Source organism: Elephantulus edwardii, unplaced genomic scaffold (assembly GCF_000299155.1).
Source record: "Elephantulus edwardii isolate Elephantulus edwardi_28Jun2011 unplaced genomic scaffold, EleEdw1.0 scaffold00031, whole genome shotgun sequence".
Classification (NCBI taxonomy): domain Eukaryota; kingdom Metazoa; phylum Chordata; class Mammalia; order Macroscelidea; family Macroscelididae; genus Elephantulus; species Elephantulus edwardii.
This window is the reverse complement of record NW_006399781.1, coordinates 11,136,981-11,163,438: the sequence shown is the minus strand read 5'-3', so window position 1 is coordinate 11,163,438 and position 26,458 is coordinate 11,136,981. Positions and strand designations below refer to the sequence as shown.

The 26,458-nt window shown below is 44.6% G+C and overlaps 1 protein-coding gene across 3 annotated transcripts in view; it reads left to right on the top strand.

Annotated features, from left to right (window-relative positions):
- DGKG (diacylglycerol kinase, gamma 90kDa) overlaps positions 1 to 26,458 on the top strand; it is a 281,772-nt gene that overhangs the window by 102,965 nt on the left and 152,349 nt on the right. For all 3 annotated transcript variants that reach the window (XM_006884101.1, XM_006884102.1, XM_006884100.1), the window contains 3 exons: positions 1,438 to 1,523; positions 8,754 to 8,843; positions 18,947 to 19,107. In XM_006884101.1, coding sequence (XP_006884163.1) covers positions 1,438 to 1,523; positions 8,754 to 8,843; positions 18,947 to 19,107 — 337 coding nt within the window. The remainder of the gene's footprint in view (positions 1 to 1,437; positions 1,524 to 8,753; positions 8,844 to 18,946; positions 19,108 to 26,458) is intronic.

Below are 26,458 nucleotides of genomic sequence, written 5' to 3'. Positions count from 1 at the left end.
ACACACACACACACACACACACACACACACACACACACACTTTACTAACACATTAAATAATGAGATCCAGAGATAAATTTCAAGCTTGGATGATGGTATATGTGCCACACTGTAATAAAATATAAAAATATCTTTGATTTTAACTGTTGACTAAGTCACAGGAATTATTACTACTTTTGTGATTTACTGCCTACATTCATAATGAGAGGAAATGCTAATTTTAGTTAAAGGCTAGGGAAACTGCTCTGGGCTTGTTTACAGGAGAAGTAAGACCTGGGAACAGAGCATCATGCTTGGACAATGAGAAGGTCAGTGAAGGAGAGGAAGAGCTTTGACAGGTGGATTGACCCAGTAACTACAACAATGGACTTAACCACAACAGAGATTGCAAAGCTGGCTCCAGATCTGGCAAAGTGCTCTCTGTTGTGCATGGAGACTCTATGTGCCAAAGTCCACTCCGTGGCACCAGTGGTTGTTAGATGCCATCGAGGTGACTCTGTCTCATAGCGACCCTGTGAAAACAGAGGAGAACCCTGTCCCATCCTGCATCATCTCATGATCTCCAACATGCTCAAGCCCATTGTTCCTCATTTCTTTAGTGTCTTGCAACCTGAGGGCCTCATCTTTTGCACTGTATCCAGCAATGTTCCTCTATTTTTCATAGCATTGTCTAAAGCCTCTTATTTAGGAAGTAGATGATCAGCCCTGCTTCTTAGCTGTCTTAGTCTGGAAGATCCACTGAAACCTGTCCATCATGAGTGACCCTGCTGGTATTTGAAATACCTGTCACATGGCTTCCATTATCATAGTAGCATGCAAGTCATCACAGTACAGCAAACTGACAGACAAGTGTTGGACCCATAAGGCACCTAACCATGTCAAAAAAGAGGCTATAGGAATTGAAATACCTGCCTCTGTGATTTCTATCCTTGGAGGTTAATGTTAGTTAAAATCCCTGTTTAAAGAGTTAAGTCTTCATAGGATCAGTAGGATCTCATCTTACTTGGCTCTGGGCCCTTGTGAGGGGGATGTAGTCTCAGGCAGTTTAATGCTTCTTACTGAGGGAGAGATTATGAAGACAGACAGGCATGGGAGCCTGAGAGGGAGCCAAAAGTTGGCAGTTGACTGTATCAGTGCCAAAATGTGCTCACTATGCATTCCTCTGCACAAAAGTAGAGAATTTATAGAAAAACATTTTCTGTTTGTGTTCATGCTGAGTCAGCCTGTCATTATGCAAGGACTGCTCCCCAGGGACACAGCTCCACACTCCCTGGCATTGCTTGGTCAGTTCTGGTGTTAGAACATCAAGTGGCCCTTTCGGTTCCTAAAGGAACCATGGTTCTAGCACACTCTTAGGGAGCAGATTGATTCAATGAGAGTCAAATTGCCAGCCACAACCTAGAAATAAGACATTTTGGCTTTTCTTTTGCTTCTCAGCTTGAACTTTTTCTGTGATACTCCCGACTTCCGTGTCCTGGCCTGTGGAGGAGATGGGACAGTGGGCTGGATTTTGGATTGCATTGGTAAGAATGGGATGGGAGGGCCTTTACAGTTTATTTACAGTATGCATTTAAAGCCAGCAGAAGGCAATTCAAAAAAAGAGGGCAAGAATGAAACTAGGTCTTCTTAATCTAGTCCAATGATTCAATAAAAGTAAGGGTGTGTGTGTGTGTGTGTGTGTGTGTGTGTGTATCTGCTGAAAAAAAAAGTAAGGGAATATAACAATGGAAGGATTCCCACAGCTACAGATGATACAGTTTAGTCCCAGGTTTTGCCTCAAAACATATATCTCCCTTGAAAGATTAGACTAATTCCCCAAGGAGATGAAAAAGGATGAGTAAAGTCATCAGTATTGTACATGGATTGTGTTCTGGGATGAGCCAGGGGAGGTAGACAGTTCTGTATGCTTTACTTCAGATCCTCAACAAGAGATATTGACACAGTGATGTGAACAGGGGTTCACATCACAGACTGTGGGGCTGGTGCAGGATGCCACAAGGGTCAGATCTGGTTTTGGTAGGGTTGCTATGAGTGGAAATCAATTTGACAGCACCTAACAAAAACAATATGCTCTATTGAACCCCACAAGGTACTATTTAATATAAATCTGTTCTGTGCTTTCTTGCAAATCAAAACAATAATTTTTTTATTAAAAAAATAAAGATACCTCATGTTGTGGAGTTTGGGACAGTCATAGCAGCCAAGGGGTAGTTGGGGATGAGAAGGGCCATGACCAGGATTCCAGGCAATTCTGTGGTGTCAGTTAAAGACCAGAGAGCTAAGCAGGTAGACAGCCCAAGTCAATCTATCTTGAAGGGACACCTGGAGCCTGAATCCAGAAGGTACAGGTGGAAAGCAGAGGTCACTGAGTGAAGAGAAATAGCACATAGCCTTGTGTCATACAGGCAAAAATCAGAACATGTCCAACTGGTAATCAGACGGTCCGGGTTCTCAGCCAGCTCTGCCTGAACCTATGGGTCTTAAACGCATCACTTCCTTTTAAATTGACTGTGACGTTCTGGGATGTTGTTGTTAGGTGCCATCAAGTCTAGTGCAACTCATAGCGACCCTAAGGACAGGAGACTTGAGCCGTGTTCTATGCTATGGCATCTTCTTACGCACTTGACCTCATTGCTACAGTCTCTGTGTTGAACCATCCCATTGGGAGACTTACTCTCTTTGGCTATGCTTCCATCTTCCCAGGCATGATTTCCCTTTCCAAGTAATAGCCTCTGCTAGCAACATACCCAAAGTCTGAGAGGCAAAGCTTCACCACCTTTGTCTCCATGGAGCATTCTTGCTGCACTTTCCCCAAGACATACAGACATGCCTGTTCTCTTGACAGGCCATGTGATATTCAGAACTCTCCTCCAGCACCACAGCTCAAAGGCATCAATTCCTCTCTTTTATCCTTAGTCACTGTCCAGCTCTCAGATGCACAGCAAATGATTGAAAAGACCATGGCCTGAATCAGGTGCACCTTAGTTTTCAAACTGACATTGCTCATGCTAATATGATGCAAATACCACAAGTGGTGGCTCTACAGAACAGAAATTTATTTCCTCACAGTTCTGCAGACCAAAAATCCAAGCCAGATTTTTAGTTGTGTAGACCCTTCTTTGGCAGTTGCTATTGCTATGTGCCATTGAGTTGCCAGCAACTCATAGTAACCCTACACACAATAGCTCTGAAGCCTGCCCCGTCATGAGCCAATCTCACTGACTCCACCACACCTACCCCTATTACCTCAGTTACTTTGTCAGTCCATCTCATCTGGGGGTCTTCTCCTGCGTTGTCCCTTCACTCTTCTAATTATGATGTCCTTTTCCAAGGATTGGTCCCTCCTAGCAACATGCCCAAAGTATGTGAGATGGAGCTTCAAAATCCTTGCCTCCAAGGAGCAACTTGGTTTCACCCTCTCTAGGACAGATCTGTTTGTTCCTTTGGCAGTCCAGAACAACTAGGCTGTTCTCTTGGCAGTATGTCCAATACTCTTCTCCAGCACTGCTACTCAAAGGCATCAGTTCTTCTTCTGTCACCCTGGCTCATTGTCCAGCTCTCTGATGCATAGACAATTCCTTGGTGTTCCTTTGTTTTCAGATGATATCTTTCCTTGTGTCGAAGTGTCTCCATGTTTAATCTGCCCTTTTTATAAGACAGATGATGAGGCCTAACCCTGGACAGCCCAGATAAACACTGTGAATGAGACACACAGGCAGCAAAGTAGCCAAGGAAGGCCTGGAAAGAGGGTCGCCAACATTAAAGACTTGGCCCAGAGAGGGGACCCCTGGCTCTCTGTATCATTGACCCCACAAGGCTGCCTAAACAGCTCCATACCAAATTCCCTTCAAGGCACTGTGATACAGCAATGACTAAAACAGACAAGAGTCCTGCCCTTGTAGTATTTACCACCTAAGAGATGGGGATAAAAAAGAAATAAGTGAAATATCAGATGATAAAATTCTGTCATCATCTAGCACCAAGGGACCCAGAGGTGCTCCAGGGGTAGGGTACCATCTAAATGTCATGGACGACCTTGCAGCCCAGATAAAGGAGGTGAGGAGTGAGCCATGTGGTTACCTGCGAGAGAGCATTCCAGGTGGACGAAACAGCAAATGCTAAGGTCCTGAGGTGGTTGCAGGCCTGGTCTGTGAAGAGCAAGACAGCCAGTGTGGCCTTTAACCGCACCAAGGGAGTGAAAGTGGATGAAGGCAAAGACAATGCGAAACTGCGCCATTAGGACTGCAGCACATTCTCAGCAACATAACTTTCATCCTGGGAGAGCCTCAAGTCACGGGTGGTTTGAGCAAAGCAGGGAAGTTCTAGATGAGAGAGAAAAGGAAAGATCAGGGCTCTGGTTACGAGGCAATTCCTGGGCAGTGCAATTGCTTACTGCATTCAGCTGCTAACTCGAAAGGTGGAGGTTCAAGGCCACCCAGAGGTGACTAGGTAGAAAGGCCTGGAAGTTACTTCTATTGTTGTCAGGCACCATCAAGTCAAGTACAATTCACAGCAACCCTGTGAACAACAGATCTGAACCCTGTCCTATCCTGTGCCATCCTCACAATCTCTGACACACTCAAGCCCATTGCTGTAGTCCCTTTGTCAGTCCACCTGGTTGAGGGTCTTCCTCTCCTTCTCCATCCCCCTACCTTTCTACATATGATGTTATTTTCCAAGGAATAGCCTCTCCTAGGCTCTGGACTTATAGGCAACATCATGATGGACAGAGAAAGGATTGGCGTGGTTAACAACTTCATCTAACTTGCATCCACAGTCAATACGCTTGGTGCCAGCAGTCAGGAGACATATTGCACTGGGAAGGTCTGTAGTCAGGGACCTCTCCAAAGTGAGGATCAATGATGTCAGTTTGAAGACTAAGATGCACCTGATTCATGCAGTCACTTGCTATGCATGTGAAATCTGGACAATGAATAAGAATGGCAGAAGAAGAATTGATGCTTTTGAACTGTGGTGTTGGAGAAGAATGCTGAATATCCCATGGCCTGCCAAGACAACAAACAGATATGTCTTGGAGAAGAGTAGCCAGAGTGCTCCTTCCAGGCAAAGATGATAAAGCTGTCTCACATAGTTTGGGCATGTTTCTAGGAGAGGTCATTCCTTAGAGAGGGACATCATGCTTGGGAAAGTAGAGGATGACAAAGGAGAGGGAGATCCTCATTTAGGTGGGTTGACACAGTGACTGCAGCAATGAGCTTGAGCGTGTCAGGGATTGTGAAGATGACACAGGAAAGGACAGGGTTCAGATCTGTTGTTCATAGGGTTAGTAACTATGAGTTTTACTCAACTCAGCAGCACCTAACAACAACATGCCCAAAGTATGGGAGACACAGCTTCACCATCCTTGCCTCCAAGGAGCATTCTGGTTGCACCTTCTCCAAGATATGTTTGTTCCTTTGGCAGTCCATGGGATGCTCAGCGCTCTTCTTGAACACCGCAGTGCAAAGGCATCAATTTATCTCCTGTCGTCCCTGTTAATTGTTCAGCATAGCAAGTGATTGGAAAGACAATGGTCTGAATCAGGCTGACACGTCAGCTGTTGAGCACAGTTCTACTCTGACACACAGGGGCCTTATAGGAGTCACAAGCCACTCAGTGGAGACTGGTCTGGGCAGTAAACCCAGGGAGGGATGGTGTTAGCCTGGGCCATTGCAGAGCAGAGGAGGAGGTAAAAAGCGGTCAGATTCTGGATCTCCTTTGAAGCTTGAGCCAACAAGGCTTGTGGACAGATTGGACGTGGGCGATGAGGGGAAGAAAGGAGCTCAGGGAGGGACAGGATTAGACCCTGAATCCAGGGCAGAGCAAGGCTGGGCCTGCAGGGTGGGTGAGTGGACCACCTGCAGGGTAGAGGAGGAGGCTTGGGGACAGGCACACCTGCCTCATGCCACTCCCCACAGGCATTTGGTTTCCATGGACACAGCTCCTGCTCCACTGAACAGTCACCCACGCACTCCTGTCACCCCGGGCTCTGGGGTTGTTAGTGGGAGGAGGGAGAGGTCTTCTGGGAGCTGAGAAAGGAATAGCTGACGAGCAGAGGAGGGATGGCGGCGGGATCCGGAACCTCTTCTACGATTCCCCGTCCTTCACAAAGACCAGGGAAGGGACCAGCCTTTGGAGAAAGCATCTTATATAATTAACGTGTAGAAGTCGTGAGATAAACTGCACAAAACAGTAAGAAGGGTTATGTGAGAGAGATCTGTTAATATTTCCACAAGTTAACAGCCAAGGAGGAAAACAGCAACACAAGAATGCCTATATGCTGTTCACTCATTCAGTCAGTGGGAAAATTATTATTAAGCACTGTTCTGAGCTGACACCCCAATTTTGTTCCATCTCTTATCTGCTCTCCTTCTATAGCCAGAGTGACTTTTGAATGGCATTGGGTTTCCTGTTGTTCTTGGGATTAAAACAAAAAAATTCTACAAATGATCTACAGGGCCCTGGGTGGTTAGCCTCTGCTTATCTCCACAGCCTCATTCCACATCTCCTGGCTTCTCCCTCTGGACTCTGGCCACCCAGCCTCTTTCTTAAGCCCATGGAGACACCAGTGCCCCTTTGCCCCACCACAATCTCCTCTCAGAAATACACCTAAACCTTTGCTTGATCAACTTTTAGCTCAGTGCTTGGCTAACACACAGTATTCTGGAAGATCCTGTCTGACACACTCGCCCTGTGTCAGTCATCTTATCACAGGACTGTGCTTCTTCCCTTTCCAGCACGAATTTGAAATTGTGCTTTCTTCCTAGGCAGGCCTTCCTGGTATATGTTTGTCTCTCACTAGAGCCCAGAGCTCCTTCAAGAGTGTTAAGAACCAGGAAAGCCTGAGACATTACTTTCTTTTGCCCCTTGTTAGAGACCCAGCACCTTGCACAGCATCTCATACATAGTAGGCCTTCAGTAACTGTGCAGTGAATAAATGTGTGAAATGGAAAGAGAGTCAGGAACTATCTTAATGTTTTGAAGATGATGAGATGGATAGAACACAGTTCTCCCCAGAGAGATTACAAATACATATGTTACGTTCAGAGAATAAACAAGGTGGCAATTATAAGGGAGTGTAATGAGGTCATCGCTGGTGCTAAGGAGACACTCTGAAGAGGCAGCTGAGGCAGTCAGGGAGGGCTTCCCAAAGGTGACATCTGAACAAAGTGCTTTCGATGTAAATGACCTGGAGAAACATGAGCATTTTTGGTGGGTTGAGAGACGGAGAGTGGAAGAATGAGGCTAGAGAATGAGATGCTAGATGCTGAAGAGACTAATGCCCTGGGAGAGGGGAGAATGGGGAACAATAGCAGACGTGTCAGCAAAAGACTGGCAGAATCAGACCTGTAGTTAAGGGAGGAGGCCCTCCTTGGTAGAAGTGCAGAGGACACACTGGGAGGGTTGACCTGGCGGGCTGAAAGAGAAAAGAGGCTGGAGCACCAATTTCTGTGGGAAAGAATCATTCCTGAATCCAGGCACACCTGTGGAGAGATTGCTTGGCAATCTGAAAAGGATATAACATGTAGAAATCGGGGTCGATGGATGTGGGATGAGAGAGAAATTGGGAGGATATCCAGGCTTCTAGCTTCAGTGCCAGGAGGATGGCAGAGTTGCCCGCTGAGATGGAGATGTCAGAAGACCAGACAGGAGTAAGGGCACGTCAGGCAAAGGGACCAGCACGTGCAGGGGCAGAGACGCATCAGTGCAGATCGGGTCTCTGCAGCCAATGAGAGATCCTGGCCTTCATCTTGGTGTTCTTGGTGAACTCTTGCTGTGCTCAGCCACTTCTAGCCTGGGTCTGACAACCTACGCCACCTCCCGATTCTTACTTTGCCTGGGAAGCCAAATCATGAGCTTCACCTGTTAGTTCCCACATTGTCCCCGTGCTCGCCAGATGCTCAACACCAGGGTCACCATGGGAACTGGGGTTCTTTGGAAAGAACACCTCCATTCCTAATGTGTGCCTGTGCCTTCTTCAGCAGCTGCCATAGACCTCAATTCTTTAGCCACATTAAAACACACATCCTGGTGCATTCTCTGACAGACAGTCAGATGCTCCTTTACAACTAACAGTGGAGATAAGATTACGGATTTGTATATCTGCAAGTACGGGAAGTGGGGGCAATGGAAAACTTGTACCTGGGGGCCAAAGAACACCTCAGTGTTTCCCTTGTCTGTCACAATGCTGTTATTATTAAACTTTTGAATCTGAATGACTACAGGTCATTCATTGCTCACTTCCCCAATGCTTCACCACTCGCCACTATTTCACTCATATATGCACCTGCTTAGCCCTTAATGAGTAGAGGAACGTAGCTTGAACCACACAGATCTGGGTTTGGATCCTGCTACTGTCCCTTCCTGAACCTCAGTTTCTTCATCTAGAAGAAAAGGGTAGTCATACCTCAGGAGAGTTGGCCTTGGAGATAAATGAGCTAAGTACTGGCTGCCATTAAGATTAAAATTGACATGAGTGCTGGAGCCTCAGAGGACAGAATGAGGATGGCATGAGGACAGAGGTTCAAGTTGCAGGGAGACAGCTTTGTGTACGTGGTAAAGAATCCTTTGTAGTGATTGAACTGGTGCAGAAGGAATGTATGACGTTAGGAAGTAGTGTGCTTCCTGTCATGAGAAGCATTCAAGCAAAGAATCCTATGGAGGGCTTCAGGCATTAGATCAGGGATAACCAGATACTTCAAACATCCTGTAACCCCTTGGTATGGTTCTCTCTTCCTCTGAATGGGCTGCAGATAAGGCTAACTTCTCAAAGCATCCACCAGTGGCTGTCCTGCCCCTTGGAACAGGAAACGATCTTGCTCGCTGTCTCCGCTGGGGAGGAGGTGAGTGCATCCCGGCAGCTCTGCCCTGGGGACGAACAGTCCAGTTTACAGGGATGGTCTGCAGATCAAGGCTGATCTACGTACTCATTCCACAGAGGAGTTCTCATCTCTAGAGTCACATGGACTCCATAGTCAGGGTGGTGACCAGATCTCACTGGTCTCCCTCCCCACCCCCAGTACCCATCCTGGTAGGGGCTCTCTTACATAACTGTTTTCTGCATGAAATTATCCTTCCCTGAATTGCTCCTCTTCTTCTGAATTGGGACTAGGAACACAGACACAAAAGTCGCATCAATAGCTACTTGCAATCTGGAGGGACATCCTGATTATCCTAGATGCTCATGGCAGTGGACCTTTGTTTTGAAATCCCAGTCTGCCTGAGTGATACCAAACTAAAACCCACTAACCCCAACTCCTAGTGACCCTAGGGAACACAATAAAATAGCCCATTTAGGGTCTCCAAAGCCATAAATCTTATGGAAACAGACTGCACACCTTTCTCCTATGGAGCACCTAGTGGCTTAGAACTGCTTTGATTAATAACCAAGCATTTAAGCACTGCACCACCAAAGCTCATTTCCCGATGGAGAACAGGGGGCAGTAACATGCTTATAATGGAGGGGTGATGGTTAAACAGAACTTGACAAACCAGCAGTGCTGAGAACCTGGTCCCAGAGTGGAGATGCTCACGTCAGCCAGTGGTGCCAGCAGATGCGTCTGGCAGGAAGAAGGTGCCCGCGTGGCTCCAGATGACCAATCGGTTCAGTGAACAACTCAAGACCAGGCAGAGCAGTGGTCAGTAGACAGAAATGCGTTCATGCTTGATTGTTGTTGGTAAGTGCTGTCAGTTCAGAACCAATTCACAGCTAACCCTCCAGCAGGTTTTCAGAGACTGCAAATCGTCTTTCTCCTGAGGATCAGCCTGTGGATTCGAACTGCATGCCTTCAGGTTGGCAGTGCAACTCCTTACCAGAGGCAAAATGAGGAAGAGCTAGCCCTACAAGAAGGCTGCAAGCACAGGAAGAGCTACCATGTTCATCCACCCCCCACTTAGGCCTGGGAAGAGCCCCTCTTTATAAGGTGTGGACAAGGTACCCTTGGTCCCACACTCTGGTCATTTAGGCAGCATTGTTGTTCATAGCGACCATCCAGTCAACTCTGACTTTGGCAATCACATGTCCAGGAGGGTGAAGTCCCACCTGATCCCACACTGCCATCGTTATATTAGAGTGCTTGAGCCGGTTGTTACAGCTGCCACGCATTTTGAGTGTCTCCTGGCATTAGGTGTTCATTTGTGGTGCTGTATCTGACACTATCTCTACTGAGATCCACTGGGTTTTCACTGCCTCATTTTTAAAAGTGCCTTGTCTGTCATAGTTTGGATGCTCCACTGACACTGGTCTTCCATGAGTGACTCCGTTGTAATAAACGCCTTCTGGGATTATAGCAACACAGAAGCCACCACAATATAGCAAGCTCACAGATGTATGGGGGAAAGACAACATTGTTGGTGTTCGTGTTAGGTGCCCTCAGGTCGAATACTATTCAGCAATCCGATGACAGTCGACCTGAACCCTGCCCTCTCCTGTGCCACCCTCATCATCTCCAACCCTTCAAGCCCACTGCTAAAGCCACCGTGTCACCTCATCTCATTGGGGGGTCTTCCTCTCCTCTGCTGACCCTCCATCTTTCCAAACATAATGTGTCCCTTTCCAAGGAATAGCCTCATCTAGTTACATGTCCAATGTATGAAGGACAAAGCTTTGCTTTCCTTGCCTCCAAGGAGCTTTCTGGCAGCACTCTCTCCAAGATGTATATATTGGTTCTTTTGGCAGTCCATGAGATATTCAATGCTCTTCTCCAGCATCACAGCTCACTAATAGATACAGCCCTGCATGTGTTCACCAGTCTATGCCAGGAAATTTGGAGGACAGTTATTTGGCCAACTGACTGAAAGAAATCCAAATGTGTCCCCATTCCCAAGAAAGGTGATCCAACAGAATATGGGAATTATCAAACAATATTATTACTATCTTATACAAGTAAAATATTGTTTAAGATCATTCAAAATCAGCTAGAATAGCACATTGACAGGGAACTACTAGAAGTTTAGGCTGGCTTCAGAAGAGGCTGTGGCACCAGGGATATCGTTGCTGATGTCAGATGGATCCTGGCTGAAGTCAAGGAGTACCTGAAAAATGTCTATATGTGTTTCATTGACTATATGCAAAGGCATTTGACTGTGTGAATAATAACAAATGATGGCTAGCATTGAGAAGAATGGGAATCCAGAATACTTTATTGTCCTCAGACAAAATCTATACCTAGACTAAGAAGCTGTTGTCCAACCCAAGCAAGGGAACACTACATGGTTTAAATCAGGAAGGGTGTGCATCAGGGCTGTATCCTTTCTCTATACCTATTCAGTCTGTATGCTGAGCAAATAATTCATGAAGCTAGACTTTATGAAGAAGAATGTGGCATCAGGACTGGAGGAAAATTCATTAACAACCTGCATTATGCAGTTGACACAACTTTGTTTGCTGAAAGTGGGGAGGACATGAAAAGCCTGCTGCAGAAGATCAAGGACTACAGCCTTCAGTATGGATTACTGCTCAACATCAGGAGGACAAAGGTCCTACCGCAGACCCCACAGTCAGCATTATGGTGGAGAAGAGATTAAAGCTGCCAATGATTTCCTTTTTCTTGGATCAGCAGTCAATACCTTTTGTACAGCAGTCAAGAAATCAAGAGATGTATTGCATTGGACAAGACTACACAACGAAGCATACATTTTATGCAAGAAAGCCAGTATTGTGCTCACAGACAGCCAAAGGGCCTGAGCTACACGATTGCTATATTAGTTTTGTGGGGCTGCCATGACATAGCACAAACTGTATCCCTTATGTTGTTGTTTTTGTTATGTGCCATCAGGTTGGACTGCCCATCTTTTTCCCACACATGTTTTTAAGAACAACAATTTGTTTTATCACAGTTTGGGGAGCTAGACACTAAATCAGCACTCTCCCTCTGATGTCTCTAGGGGAAGAGCTTTTCTTGTCTTTCACAGCTTCTGGTAGCCCCAACTCCTTCTAGATGTGTAGATGCATTTTCACACGGCCACCCTTCATCTGTGTATTACTTTCTAAAGGTACCACTCATACTGGACCAACATACTGGAGGCCTGGTGGCCTAGTGGATAAGAAGTTGCACTGCAAACCTAAAGACAAGAGGTTCAAATCCACCAAATGCTCTGAGGGAGAGATATGGGCAATATCCTCCAACGCAGTTGACAGACTCTGAAAATCCACTGGAGGGGCAGCTGTGAATCAGTTTCAACTCAAAAGCACATAGCAACAACAGTAATACCAGTATGACTTCATGTAAAAGGAAAGCATTTTCAAAGATCCTGTTTCCAAACAAGGTCATATTCCCAGGAACAGAGATAAAGACTTCAACATATCTTTTGGGGGGACTTCCTTAAGCAAAGGGCAATGTAGGTCATTGCTGACTGTGTGGTAAGGATCAGTATAAATTAAATACCCAAAGTGTGAAAATGCATACATTCTTTACCCTCCTATCCCCATTCTCTCCATCCTAACGAGCTGCTACCCAGGGCCAAGCCAAAGCTCATAAGTTAAAAGGACACTTTCCTTCAGACTTCCAGATAAGCAGATACCAGCCTTGCCATTTCTCACTGCCCTTGTGGGTTCATTCATTCATTGGAACAAATCACAGGCTTCATGGAGAGTCTAACATACAACCACTGCTTTATTATAGCCAGAAAGAACACAGATGGAAAGACAGGGTGAGGCTAGGGAGGAGTCCCAGCTCACAGTCCCCTTGTCCCGAGGGCATGCACTGCCCCACCACCACTGCCCTCACACAGCACAGGGTCTCTTACAAACGTATCTGAGCCCAAAGCTCCAGGCCCCAGATGGCCAGGAGAGATTCCAGGGTGCCTCTGGAGAGGAGTCTGCATGGGCCCCTTTGGAGAGACCTTGCCCTTTTGTTAGCCTGAGGTGTGGTCCGCATCTCAGAGGCCTAGGCCAAAGGCCACATTGCTTATAACCAAGTGAGTCACTACCTTACAAAACATGACTCAATCCACAACAGTTGCTATCTTGTGAGGAATCCCCTGAGTAACTAACCAAATTCCAAATAATTTGAAACTACCTTGCAAGGTTGTCCTAAAAGTAAGCAGCCACCTAGAAGGTGCTGTTTGAAAGAAAAGACACTTCTCTCCCCCTCACCTCTCATTACTTACAATTCATTCATTGTGTGTATCTGTGTTCTAATACCACACGTCGGTCCGTTTGCCTGCTATACTGGCACGTATGAGGCTGTGATGCTAGGTGCCGGGCCACCAGTTCAGATGCCAGCTAGGTCACCCAGGCTGGGCACTTCAATGGTGCTTCTGGACTAAGACAAGGAAGAAACAACAACTGCTAATAAAATTGGCCAGTGATAAAACTGAGGCGGAAGGGGAGCTCTGGTGACCTAGTGGCAAGAATCTGTACTGCAGTCTCAGAGGTACTGAGTTCAAACCACCAGATGCTCTGCCGGAGAAGGAGGGACAATTTCCTCCTGTACCAGTCAGATCTGATTTGACGGTACATGTACAAAAAATAATAATAAAAAAATCTTTAAAAAAAAAAACTGAGGCAGAGCAGAGAAATGGTGTCTGATAAGCGGCCCTGATGATGCAGTGATTAAAGCATTCCAATTCTAACCAAAAGGTCAGTGGTTTGAACCCACCAACCCAGAAGAAAGAGGAAGTAGCTGGCTTCAATGAAAATTCAGATCCTTTGAAAAATCTATGGGCAGTTCTCCTCTGACCCATGGGCAGGTCACTATGGTTCAGAATCAACTTGACGGCATTGGACTTGTATTTTTGGTTTTGCCTGATAGGAGCTCTAATGACCTAGTGGGTGGGGAGTTGTGCTGCCAACCCAAAGGCTTGAGGTTCGAATCCACCATCTGCTCCTCAGGAGGAAGATGAACAATTTCCTCCTGTGTGATTTACAGCCTCAAAAAACCTGCTGGATGGAGAGTCAACCATGGGTCAGTTCCGACTCAACAGCAATGAGAGAGAGATTGATAGAAAGATGAACTCCTCGGATCAGAAGGCGTTCACTCAAAAGACATCTGGGGAAGAGCTGCCTCCTCAAAACACACTCAGCCTTACCCATAGGACCTGCCTGTGCCAATGAGATGTGACTCAAAATGGGGCCAACATCCATTCATAATCAGGACAGGAAATGTACAGGGCTTGGTGAATCTGGGAACTGGGAAGCGGTCAGAAATGAAATGGAACACAGTTCACTATCCTAGGTATTAGTGAATTGAAATGGATTGGTTTTGGTCCTTTTGAATTTCGAACCTTTTATGCTGGTTAGTAGATGAAAATTGCTTGAAAGAAAATACTGTCTCTGTCACTCACAATCCATTGTTTATATACAACTTTATATATATATATATATATATTCAAAATTGATCCTCAAATATGACAGGATAATAAGTTTGAAATTGGTCAAACATGCCATCAAAATGCATTGATAATCACTAGAGACTCAGATGAAAACATTGGAAATAAGACGGATCAGGAATGGGGGGTTCGGGAAGGCCTTAGTCATAGAAAATATACCAGAGAGAGGAAATGATAGAATTTTTCAATACCAATGACTCATTCATTGCAAATGCAATTTTTCAATTGCATATTCATCTCTATGTGCATGAACCCTGACAGATGGAATACACAGGAATCAAATTGAGAACATTTGTGGCAAAAGACAGTGGAGAAGCTCAGTATCGTCATTCTGAACCAGACAAGGGGCCAACGGAGGAACAGACTGTCAATTGCTGACATGCATATTTAAGTTGAAGCTGATAGAAAATTAAAACAAGAGCTAAAGGACAGCCTTGAAATGCTAATGACTGAAGAACAGACAAGTTGTGGGATAAAAACTGTCACACGTGATGAAAGCAAAGGGTCATTAAAAAGAGGAAAGAGGGGGGGAAAGGAGCAAAATAGATGTCAAAAGAGATTTTGAAACCTGACCTTGAATTTAGAGTAGTTAAAACAAACAGAAGAAATGATGGTATAAGAGAGTTGACCAGAAATGATGACAAAGGGTATCTCAAAAAGTGAAAGAATTATGAAATGTGGAAAGGCCTGGAGTTAGAAAACCAAAGGGTAACAATACACTCAGTATTTCTCAAATTGAAAGAAAGAAAGAAAGAAAAATTCAAACTTTGAATTGTAATGTTGAAGGATACTATTGGTAAAATATTGAATATGCAGGAAGTCTAAAAAAGAAGAGGGAAGGAATATAGTGTCACTTATCTAAAAGAATTAGTATTGACTAATTAACACTCTTGGTTCCAGCAACCAGGAAATCAAAAGAAGAATTGCACTGGGGAAAATCTGCTGTCAAGGACATTTCCAGAGTACTGAAGAGCAATGAGTTCAGTCTAGAGACTAAGGTGCACCTGATCTAGGCCATAGTCTTTACAATTCCTTGCTATGAGTCAGAAGGCTAGACAATGACTAGGAATGATAGAAGGAGAATTGATGCCTTTGAGTTGTGGTACTGGAGAAGTGTATTGAGTATATATCATGGACCGCTAGGAGAACAAACGGGTTTGTCCTAGAAAGGGTGAAACCAGGCTGCTCCTTGGAGGCAAGGATTTTGAAGCTTCGTCTGACATACTTTGGGCATGTTGCAAGGAGGGATCAGTCCTTAGAGAGGGACATTGTGCTTGGGAGGGTAAAGGGACAGCACAAGAGAGGAAGACCATGGATGAGATGGGCTGAGTCAATGACTAGGGTAATGGGGATAGGTATGTCTGAGACAGTAAGATTGGCTCAGGATAGAGCAGGGTTCAGAGCTGTTGTACATAAGGTCACTATGAGTCATGGGCAACTTGATAGCATGTAACAACAATTGATAGCTCAACTATTTTAGGGTATATGTGGCTAAGAACTAATAGAATTGAATAAAGGTGTCCAAGCTACACTAAAGGCATTGGCAGAAAGATCAGCTCCAAGAATTGGTGGAATGTTAACATAAATGTTTTGGCAAGCCAATTGAATTATGGAAGCACTAGCTTATCTTAATGCCAAGAAATTTGGAAGACAGCTACCTAGCCAAGTGACTGAAAGAAGTCCATTTCTTAACCCACTCCAAAGAAAGATAATCTAACTTAATATAAAAATTATCAGACAGTAACATTTATATCATATGCAAGTAAAATTCTGCTGAAGATAATTCAAAACTAATTGCAGCAGAACATGTACAGGAAACTGCCAAAAGTTCAAGCTGGATCAAGAAGAAGCTGTAGAATATACAGGATATCGTTGCTAGTATTGGATAGATCTTGATCTGAAAGCAGAGAATACCAAAAAGGTATGTATGTGTGTATTGACTATTCAAAGGCTTAAGATGTGGATCTTGAAGAAATTGTGGATAACATAGCAAAGAATGAAAATTCCAAAATACTTCATTGTATCCACATGCAACTTATACATAGACCGAGAGGTAGTTGTTGTAAGAGAACAGGGCTACTCTATGATTTTCAAATCAGGAACGGTATGTTAGGATTATATCACTTCCCTGATGCTTATTCCATCCATGCTAAGAAATCATCTGAGACATTGGAGTAAAGAAAGTAGACTGTAGTTTCAGGATAGGAGGACAACACATCAATGACCAGCAACATGGAGATAACATATCTTGCTCTGCTGAAAGTCAAGAGGGCTTGAAGCACCAATGATTGTGGAAGCACCAATAGTTGATGAAGACCAGTAATTGTAGCCTTCAGTATGGATTGCCCCTCAAAAAACACAAACAATAAGCAATATTAAGTGGAGAAAATATTAACATTATCAAGAATTTCATTTTACTTGGATACACAGTTAACCTCTATGAGAACTTTTTCTCTCTCCTTGCTATCAAGTTAGAGCTAACTGAAAGCTGAGGCTCAACTGGGCTTCCAAGACTGTAAGACAAATGGAAGGAGATTGCCTGTTTTTCTCCCATGGATTTGAACCACTAGACCTTGGGTTAACATAGTCCCTAAGACTATGCCAGCAGAGCTCCCCTCCTATGAAAGCTGTTGATGTTATGTGCCTTCAGGTCAACTGTGGTTCATAGTAACCCTGAGAACCACTGATCTGAACCCTGCGCTATCCTGTGCCAGCCTCACCATTTCTGATACACTTGAGCCATTAATACCATCACTGTATCATTCCGTCTTGTTGAGGGTCTTTAATCAGTAAATTGAATGATGTTCTGCACTGGGAAAATCTGCTTCAGATAAACTCTTTAAAGTATTAGAGAGCAAATATTTCACTTTGAAAACCAAGGTACAACTCTGCCAAGCCCTAGTACTTCCAATCACCTCATAAACATGCAAAAGGAAACTTGGCAATGAATAAGGAAGACTGAAGCAGTAATGCCTTTATTGAATTATGATGTTGGATAAGCATAATAAATATCCCAGGGACTGCCAAAAGAATGGACAAATCTGTCTTAGATGAAGTACAGCCAGAATTTTCTAAATGAAGAAGGTGAGACTGTCTTGTGTACTTTGGACATATTGTCAGGATGGACCAGTCCCTGCTTGATAAAAGAAAGGGTGAAGAAAAAAAAAGAAAGGCCCTCCGTGACATGGATTAACACAGTGACTACAAAAACAGGCTTAACCACAGCAGCTCTTGCGAGGATGGTGCAGGGATTCTGTTTTACACAGGATTGCTGGGGGTTAGAACTGACTCACACACAATACCTAAGAAAAGAAGGATTAGTTTTCTATTAGTGCTTGACAAATTATCACAAGTTTAGCATCTTAACACAATACCCACTTACTAGTTCAAGTTCTGTGTGTCAGGTGTCCTGATAGAGCAATGCCTAAATTCTTTTCTCTGAGTCTTAGGTTGAAATCAGAACGTTAAGTCGGGCAATGTTTTTTTGGGAGGTTCTGTACTGAGGTAATCTGGGGCTGCTGTGATGCTGAGCCTTGTGCCATTGGGGTGTCAAGTGCCATAACAGTTATCCATGGTGGACAGTGTTTGGTGAAGCTCCCAATTTGGAAGCAGGAGTGACATCCACTTCCTAAACCACATGCCTCTGGAAACTATGAACTTAGAGAAACGAAGATAGTTATAGAAAGGCTTTGGGTCTTTCATTCATAGGGTTGCTATGAGTCATACGCGACTCAATGGCAATCAGCAATAACATAGTAGAAGTTGCCTGTAAGGTAATTTAGGTTGTTGGTCAGAATCAGATCCTTGTGGTTGTAGGACTGAAATTCCTTTGTCTTACTCATGAGCAGCTAAGGACCACATTCAGCTTCTAGGACTGCCCTTATTTTTATTTTACCCCCAACATGAATCCTGGCATTTTAAAAGCCAGCAACAGAAAATTCTCCTCACATAAAATCTTTCTTAGCTTGGAATCTCTTTCTTATAGAAAAGTCCAGCCTGTTTTTAAGAGGCTGGCTCAATCAAATCCTCTTACAGTTATCCCCATTTCATAGAGTGAACTGTGATATATAACGTAATCATTAGTAGGGAGCTCTAGTGGCCTAACGGTAAAAAGCTGCACAGCAATCCTGAAGGAACATGGTTCGAATCCACTAGCTGCTCTGTGAGAGAAATGGGCAAACTCCTCCTGTGTGATTAAACTGCCTTAAAATCCACTGGAGTTTCCAACTCAACAGTACACAGCAACAACAATGAATAATATCTCCTCATTCAAAACACTGGGGTTATGAAATATTTACAAACTATGGTCAGAAATTTTGGAGACCATCTTATTAAAATTCTGTCCACCTCTGACCTGCTATGATCCTGGAATAGACCTGTTGGTTCCCCAGTGCCCCCTTCTCCTGCTTCCAAGTCACAACACCTCTTTCGAACTAACACATACTGCTCTCCCTTACTCCTTGCATCAGGGATACTAAGTCCTTTTGGTACAAAAACACGTTGGGGAACATCCCAGTCCTAGACGTCCACGGAGTCTCCTGGCATGCCAGCTTTCTGTGCACCCATAACAACTTCGCATCTACTATGGTCGCGAATGCTATGCTGTGCCCTACAGGTTACGAAGGTGGCAGCTTGACGAAAATCCTGAAGGACATCGAGCAGAGCCCATTGGTTATGCTGGACCGGTGGCACCTGGAAGTCATCCCCAGGGAGGAGCTGGAGAACGGGGACCAGGTCCCATACAGCATCATGAACAACTACTTCTCCATTGGCGTGGTGAGTTGGCCAAATGTCGCCTTCCTTCCAGGAAGAACATGTGTGAGTGGGCTGGGGGCTTAGAGTCCTCGGATGCTCCACGCTGGGTCCCGACTCTATAACTGTCTTAGCTGGGTTCAAGCTGCCTCTTGTCTGATGTAGGAGTCCACATTCTGGTTGTCCTGAGCCACTCCTTTATTAGGGAGACTCCTGCCCCTCTCATTCCATCTAACACAGGGAGCAAAGATAAGATTTTTACAAAGAGCTTACTTTACCATGAGTAATTTGAAACCATTAAGTCAAAGTAACACCAAAACTTAACTAAGAACAAGGTCAAAGGAGATTATGACAGAAGTTTCCAGAATTGGGAATTCTGCCCTCAGGGGAAGTCTCTGTGGTTCCAGGCTCCGCTGCTTTATATCCTGGAGTCTCTTCTTTCCTGTATTTGTCCCTCAGTCCACCCTATCACACAGGTGCTTCACAAACCTCAAGGGACTCCTCCTCCAGGGTGACCCCTCCTAGCCGACGCCCTGGATGCCTGGAAAGCTGGTCAAAGGAGATCAACAGGTCTGCTCCAGGGCCAGCTCCATGCTCCTCATAGGCGCTTCCACAACCCTCTGTGCTCACCCCTCTGCATTAGGTCAAAAGGATTGTTTCAATGTGCCTGTCTCCCCAACACCCACCTACAGGGGGGAAGGATAGTGCCACGTTCATCCTTCATCCCCCCAGTTCCCATAGTATCTAGTGTGGCTCAGTTATTTGTTTTATTTTTGCTGAGCTTAACCGGAGACCCAGAGAGGACTGAGGTAGATACCACTTCCCAGGCTGTTGCAGGGGTGTGTGGACAGCAGCTACCAGTGGCCTTCATCCATAGAGTAGGGTCGGGGTACCCTCCTAGCAGTCCTTCGCCTATGGTTGTTTCCATTTCACAGATGAGGCCACTTGAGGAGGGTGAGAACCTGGATATGTGCGACTCTCGGTTATTCTAGGAGCTTCTTCCCTCTCGACTTTTCTGTTTTGGAATTATGCTTCCCGGTTGACTTCCCACCTGACTCCCTCCAGATCAACCCTCGAGGTGCAGATTGTGTGGTTGGCACCTGACTCCACAACCACCCTCACCTGGGCCTCTTGTGATTAATTTAGTGCTTAAAAAGTAGAGAAGGGAATTTTAGGTAGTTTAAAGAGCTAGCAGATTAGAGAGAAGGCTTTTAGTTTATGATAGGAAAAGTGAAAGGAGAACCATGGAAAAGATACTACAAAAAAGAATATTAACCCTATGTTTACAGAAAGATTTAACATTTCCCGTATATTTCTGCTTCTTATGTCTATACTGAAGAACATTATTATCTCCATTGTATTAGTGAAGAGAACAGACTTAGAGAGATTAAGAGGTTTGCCTTCATTGCCCAGACGCATAATCCAGTGTTAGAAATCCTTGGGTCTCACAAATGGTTTGCACCAGTCGTTAATCACAGGTCAGTGGTTTGAGCCCATTCCTTGGTGCCATGGTGGAAAGATCTGGAAATCTGCCTGTATGAGGATAACAGCCAGGAAAATACAGGGTCAAGCAGTTCTTCCCTGTAACACGTGGGGTTGCTAGGAGTTGGAATCAACAGCAGTAGGTTTTGGTTTGATCCAGTGTTCTTTCTGTTCCTAAAACAGGAGGAAAATTCATAGGCCCATGGTCGTGTTCTGAGAAAATGGAGTTGGTGGATTGGGAGCAAATGCAGGGATTCCTGTATCAATCTGATTCATCACCTCCACCCCCTGGCCTCAGCGGGAGAAGACATCTTTCCCTTGGCCTGTTATGGTTCCTTCCCCCAGTGGCCTAGGCAGACACCCTTCCTCCTATTCTTAGTTCAAGAACACCTGCTCAGGCCCCGTATTCCCCCAGAAGGAGCATACACAATCTCTAGCGCCTGCAAACTAGACATGACTGACAGGTCTCAAGTTCAGGCAGCTTGTGCACCTAGACTTCCTGTCATGACAGTTTTAGAAGTCAGATATCTTTTTGCTGCGGTTCCTCTAGTGGCCTCAGTACCACTGACTGACATTTCCTTAGCACCAGGTGTACAGAGGTGGGTTTTCCTATGAGGTAGGTGCAGTCATTTTCCATTCTTCATTTTGTAAGAAAGTTTAGCTTAGAAAGATGAAGAGGCAGATCCAAGCCAGTGAGAGGGGTAGAACCAGAAATCACAGTCTCTAATTCTCGATCTTGACTGAGGTGTGGATCACCGTAGCCTCTACACAGCCTCTTCTGTCCTCAAGCTGCCAACTGTAGCAAAGTCTGAGGAAGAGTGAAGTCTCTGAATTCACTGGGACTGACCAGTGCCCCTGGTCTGAAATACAGATTCCATCCTCAAGCCAGATTCTGACTATCAGTAGGTCAGGATTTACTATGCCGTAGGTAGGGAGCTCCAGTGGCTTGGTGGTCAGAAACCGCACTGCCAATCCAAGGTATGCAGTTCGAATACACCAGCTCTGCAGGAGAAAGACGGACAATCTCCTCATGTGCCATTTACTGCACCTGAAAGCCCTCTGAGGGGTCAAGCTGTGGGGTGGTCCCCACTCAACAGCACATAAAACCAACAACTTTCAGTAGGTGTGAGGACTTGCATTTTTAACAAGCCTCTGAGATAATTCTTAGCCCTGGTGGGATCACATGTAACGTAAAGAGCTGCTAACCAGAAAGTCAGGGATTCAAATCCACCAGCAGCTCTGAGCGACAAAGATGGCAGCCCCCTTGCATAAAGACTGACAGCCTCAGAAACCTAGCAGAGGCTCACCACCAGGTGCCAGAGTTTATCTGATGGCAGTGAGTGAGCTGGAAGATCATTCTGCTGCAAATGGTCTTGACCAAGTCCTCCATGGGCGATGACGACCCGATAGAATAGAGAACTCTGATCAGAAGCAGCTGTTCTTCATAGGAGCAGAAGCCAGTCTGAAGTAGATGAAAGCATGGGAAGTTAGAAGGGAGGAGACAGCCTCTTTGCAAGCAAGCAAAGAGTTGAGTGGCAGGACTGAGTGGTCTTTCTGGAAATGTCTAGGTGGCAAGTTAAGAGTCATAGCTGCGTTCAGAATCTTCAGCCTCAAACGTTGCAAAGTTTCCCTTTCTTTCCTTTTTTTTTTTGTCAAAGTACAAAATATTTATACAATTAAATACTAATCACCAGAAAAATAGATTAACACCTTATACAAACAATAAAATAGGTGAATCTCACAAATACAGTGCTGTGCAAAATAAGGTAGAAAAAATAGAGAATAATTCTATTTATTTCAAGTACTAGACCACGTAAATTTTGTCCATAATAAAACTTGACTATCTGTCACTCGTGGATGAGATGTCACCTGGAAGAAACATGATTTCTGGATGTTAGGAAGTTTTAGATCTTTATGAATTATGATTACTAGGGTATATCCACTGTCCAAAACTCTTTAGATTATATCCTTATGATTGTGCCTTTCATTGTAAATAAATTTTACGTAAAGACTATAAGGAAATAATAAATTCTATTTGGTAGATTCATTTTTTATTCTGGTATGAGTTATCAGTTTTAACTTGTGTAATTCTACACTTGAGAACGTGAGTAGATAAAAAACAAAAATGAAAACTAATTTTATTTCCTGAGAGAAATTAAAATTTGAAAAGGAAAGATTATAATTTACATGTAATGGTATTGAATTAGAATTTAAGGCATTAATGTAAGATCATAGTATGTAATGGTTTCAAAGGTAAACTCCATCTCTTGATAAAGTCTAGATGCTATAACATATCAGCAACAAGCATATCTAGCATAAAAATACTCTTTTTTTAGATATAATTTTTTATTTTTTATTTTTACAGAGGTTTTGGATTTCCATTCATTCATTGCCACAATTTTCTCCCTTCCCACCCCTCCCCACCAGCTCGCTTCTCCCTCTTTCCTTTTTAAAGCCCTGCCTGCCTATCTTTCTCTGTACATAGCCACATGCAGAAATGATACTCACATGGTATTTCCTGACCAAATGACTAAACATACAGAAATGGAATAGTACCTTCCCTCAACTAGACAGCACATTTTTTAGTTGCTACAGAATTGTAGAATTTAATTGCTCCAAGTCCTAGTGGCCCCACATTCAACAGAGCAGAACATTGCTCAGACGTGCGCCATATTTATGATCAGGGGCATGTTCGTGGTAGAGTGTCTTGCAACCTATTAGGCTCATTTTCCAGCCTTAGATTGGACAAAGGGGGTGCTGAAGGCCTCCTGGCCTCGTGGGTAAAGAGTTGTATTGCCAACTCAGAGGCAAGCAGTTTGAATCCACCAGCTGCTTTTCGGGACAAAGATGGGCAATCTCCTCCCCTGAGATGTATAGCCTTTTGAAAGTCCACTAGAGGATCAGCTCTAAAAGTATGTCCTGATTCCACGGCAATGAACAACAATGTGAAACAATATTCTTTTGTAATCTGTAGGATCCACAGTCAACACTCTTGGCACCAGCAGCCACGAAAGAAAAAAACATTGCGATGGGAAAGTCTGCTGTTAGGGACCTCTCTAAAGTACTCAAGAGCAACGGTGTCTCTCTATAGACTAAGGTGTGCTGGATACAGGCCATGGTCTTTGCAATCACTTGTTATGCATCAGAGAGTTGGACAATGATTAGGGAGGCTAGAAGGAGAATTGATGCCTTTGAGCTGTGGTGCTGGAGAAGAGTATTGAGTGTACCATGGACTGCTAGGAAAACAAACAGATTCATCCTGGAAAGGGTTAAACCAGGTGGCTCTTTGGAGGCAAGGATTCTGAGGCTCCATCTAACATACTTTGGACATGTTGTAAGGAGAGACAGGTCCTTGGAGAGGGACATCATGCTTGGGAGGGTGGAGGAACAGCACAGGAGGGGAAGACCCTCTATGAGGTGGATTGATTCAGTGACTGGGGTAATCAGGATGGGTGTATCAGAGGCAATGAAATTGGTGCAGTGTAGAGTAGAGTTTAGGGCAGTTGTACATAGGGTCGCTACGAGGCACAAACAACTTGATGGCACATAACAACAACAATATTTGGAAGTAGACCGTCAGACCTTTCTTCCGAGTCTTAGCCTAAAAACTCCATTGAAACCTGTCTATCATAAGTGACCTTGCTGGAATTTGAAACTTCAGAGACATAGATTCCAGCATCACAGCAGTGTACAAGCCACCATGGGATGGAAAACCTGGCAGACAAGTGGTAGCTGAATTAGACCACCAGCCCTGAAGCCCCAAAACCAATACTCATCAGCAGCAATGGCTTTAAGACATTCTTGCAAATAAGAAGGAAGAAGGAAAGGGAAGAAGTTCCTACTAATTATCCCCCAAGGAAATGCACACAGATTGTCCATCACCCTCAGTGGCCAGAATATCCATTTGCCCTGGGCTGACGTACAGTCGTCCAATCTGTTCAACTTTCAAGTTTGAAGAACTTCACTGTCTCTTCCTGCTAATTTTTCATACACTTCTCAGCGTGTGCCTGTGTAACATTTAACTATGGAAGTAGTCAGGAGCCAGGACTATTTTTTCCTTGTTGCTGTACCCTTCACCATCTCTCAGTAAAATATTTGCAGGGTTTGTATGCTCACTCTTTAAAAGTTGAAAGGGAAAAGTCTTGAGAAAACAAGTCACCAGCGCACGACCCTAACAGAGCCTGGGGCTGACATTTGCAGAAGGTCTTGCTCCCTATTTGACTTTCCCAAACTTCGTAAGAGGAGAAGTGGGTATGTAAACCAACCCAGCTCGACTTCCTTATGATGATTAAAGAGAGCCCGACTCCTCTGGCAGGGAGCCAGGGAAAGTTTTGCCTCTTTGGGAGGGAGGACTCAGAATATCTTGTTGCTATCGAATGTCCACTGCCTTGCATTTCTAAGCGTGATGACAGTGGCAGCTACCGTAGCTTTCCTGGGTGGTAAAGAATTTGCCGTGATGAATTTGCTCTACCCTCTTGATGCCACTGAAACCCATTTAATAGGAAGGAGCAAGGCAGAGGGTCAAGGCTCTACTGGCCTGTCCAGGGAGCTCTGTGGTCTTGACCTCATGACCGCCACATTCTAATGGACACAGTCATCAGTGAAGAGTACGAGAGTCGGCTTGGTGAGTCCTTTGAACCAGCGATACCCATTGGCAGGGGATTTTAAGCATAGCCGTTCAGGACACCACTTCCTCTGACTTCTTTGGCCTCCTGCTCGTCCTCCCTGCTCTTTATTTTTGGATTTGCAGAAATGTCAGGATGGCCAGGTATCAGTGACAGGAAGTTTTCAGGCTACAAAACAGTTCCTGGGCTATGTGTAACTCTGAAGTTCTCAAAGGCTCTGCTTTCACCAAGCCTTAACAGGATGAGTGAACAGCTAATCCCTTGATTCAATGAAATCTATTTCTGATGCTAGGGGAACCCAAGGGCCAAGAGGAGGCCACAGAGTGTCACGCTAATCCACACACCACTTCCCACCTCACAGATTGCTCTTATTAGGGTCCCCCTGCCAAGTTTGCCCAATGATAAGTCTTCTACCCACCAGCACATTTATCAGGAAGACGTCATTTTCTCTAAATGCTTATATTCCCTCAACGTCAGGTTCTTCTCTGTTACCTGTGAGCTTGTGAGAGCCTTGAATTTACAAAGACAGTGGGGTTCATGGAAGAATGTCTCAAGCAAAGATTCCACATCCTTTTTCATTCTTCACTCTCAAAAATTATCAGAATAACTTTTGTTTTGAATGACCTGGTTGATTGCTTGCTTTCTTTTCCTCTCCATAAATTACTAAGGTAACCTAGACCTCATTGCCCAACAAGGTGGTCCCTAGCCACATGTGGCTCTTAGGTGCTTGAAATGTGCTTTGTCCAGAGAAGTGCTGCAAGTGTAAAGTATGCAGCTGTTGTTGAACTCTTGGTGTGAGGAAAAGACGTCATCACTTTTTAAAAATTGGATGTCCTGACATGCTGTGATAATTGTCTGCAGCTGGTTAGATTCATTATAATAAGATCCTGACCAGCAGGTAGGCCCTGACTCATAGCTGACTCTCCACTGGTTTCTGAGGCTGTAAATACTATTTAAGAAGATTGCCCGTCTTTCTTGCTCAGAGAGGTGGATTTGAACCACTAGAGAAGCAACTCCCGACAGGTATGCTGCCAGAGCTCCCTTAATTATACCATTGTTATTGTTGTTGTGTATTGGAGCATCAGAACCCACCCATAGCTGACGCTCAGGCAGGTTTTCCGAGGCAGTTCATTGCACAGGAGGAGATTGCCTATCCTTCTCCTATGGAGCAGCTGCTGATGGATTTGAACTGTGTGCCTTAATGATTGCAGCTTCTTGCTGTTAGGCCATCAGAGCTCCCTTAATTTATTATATTTTATTATATTCTG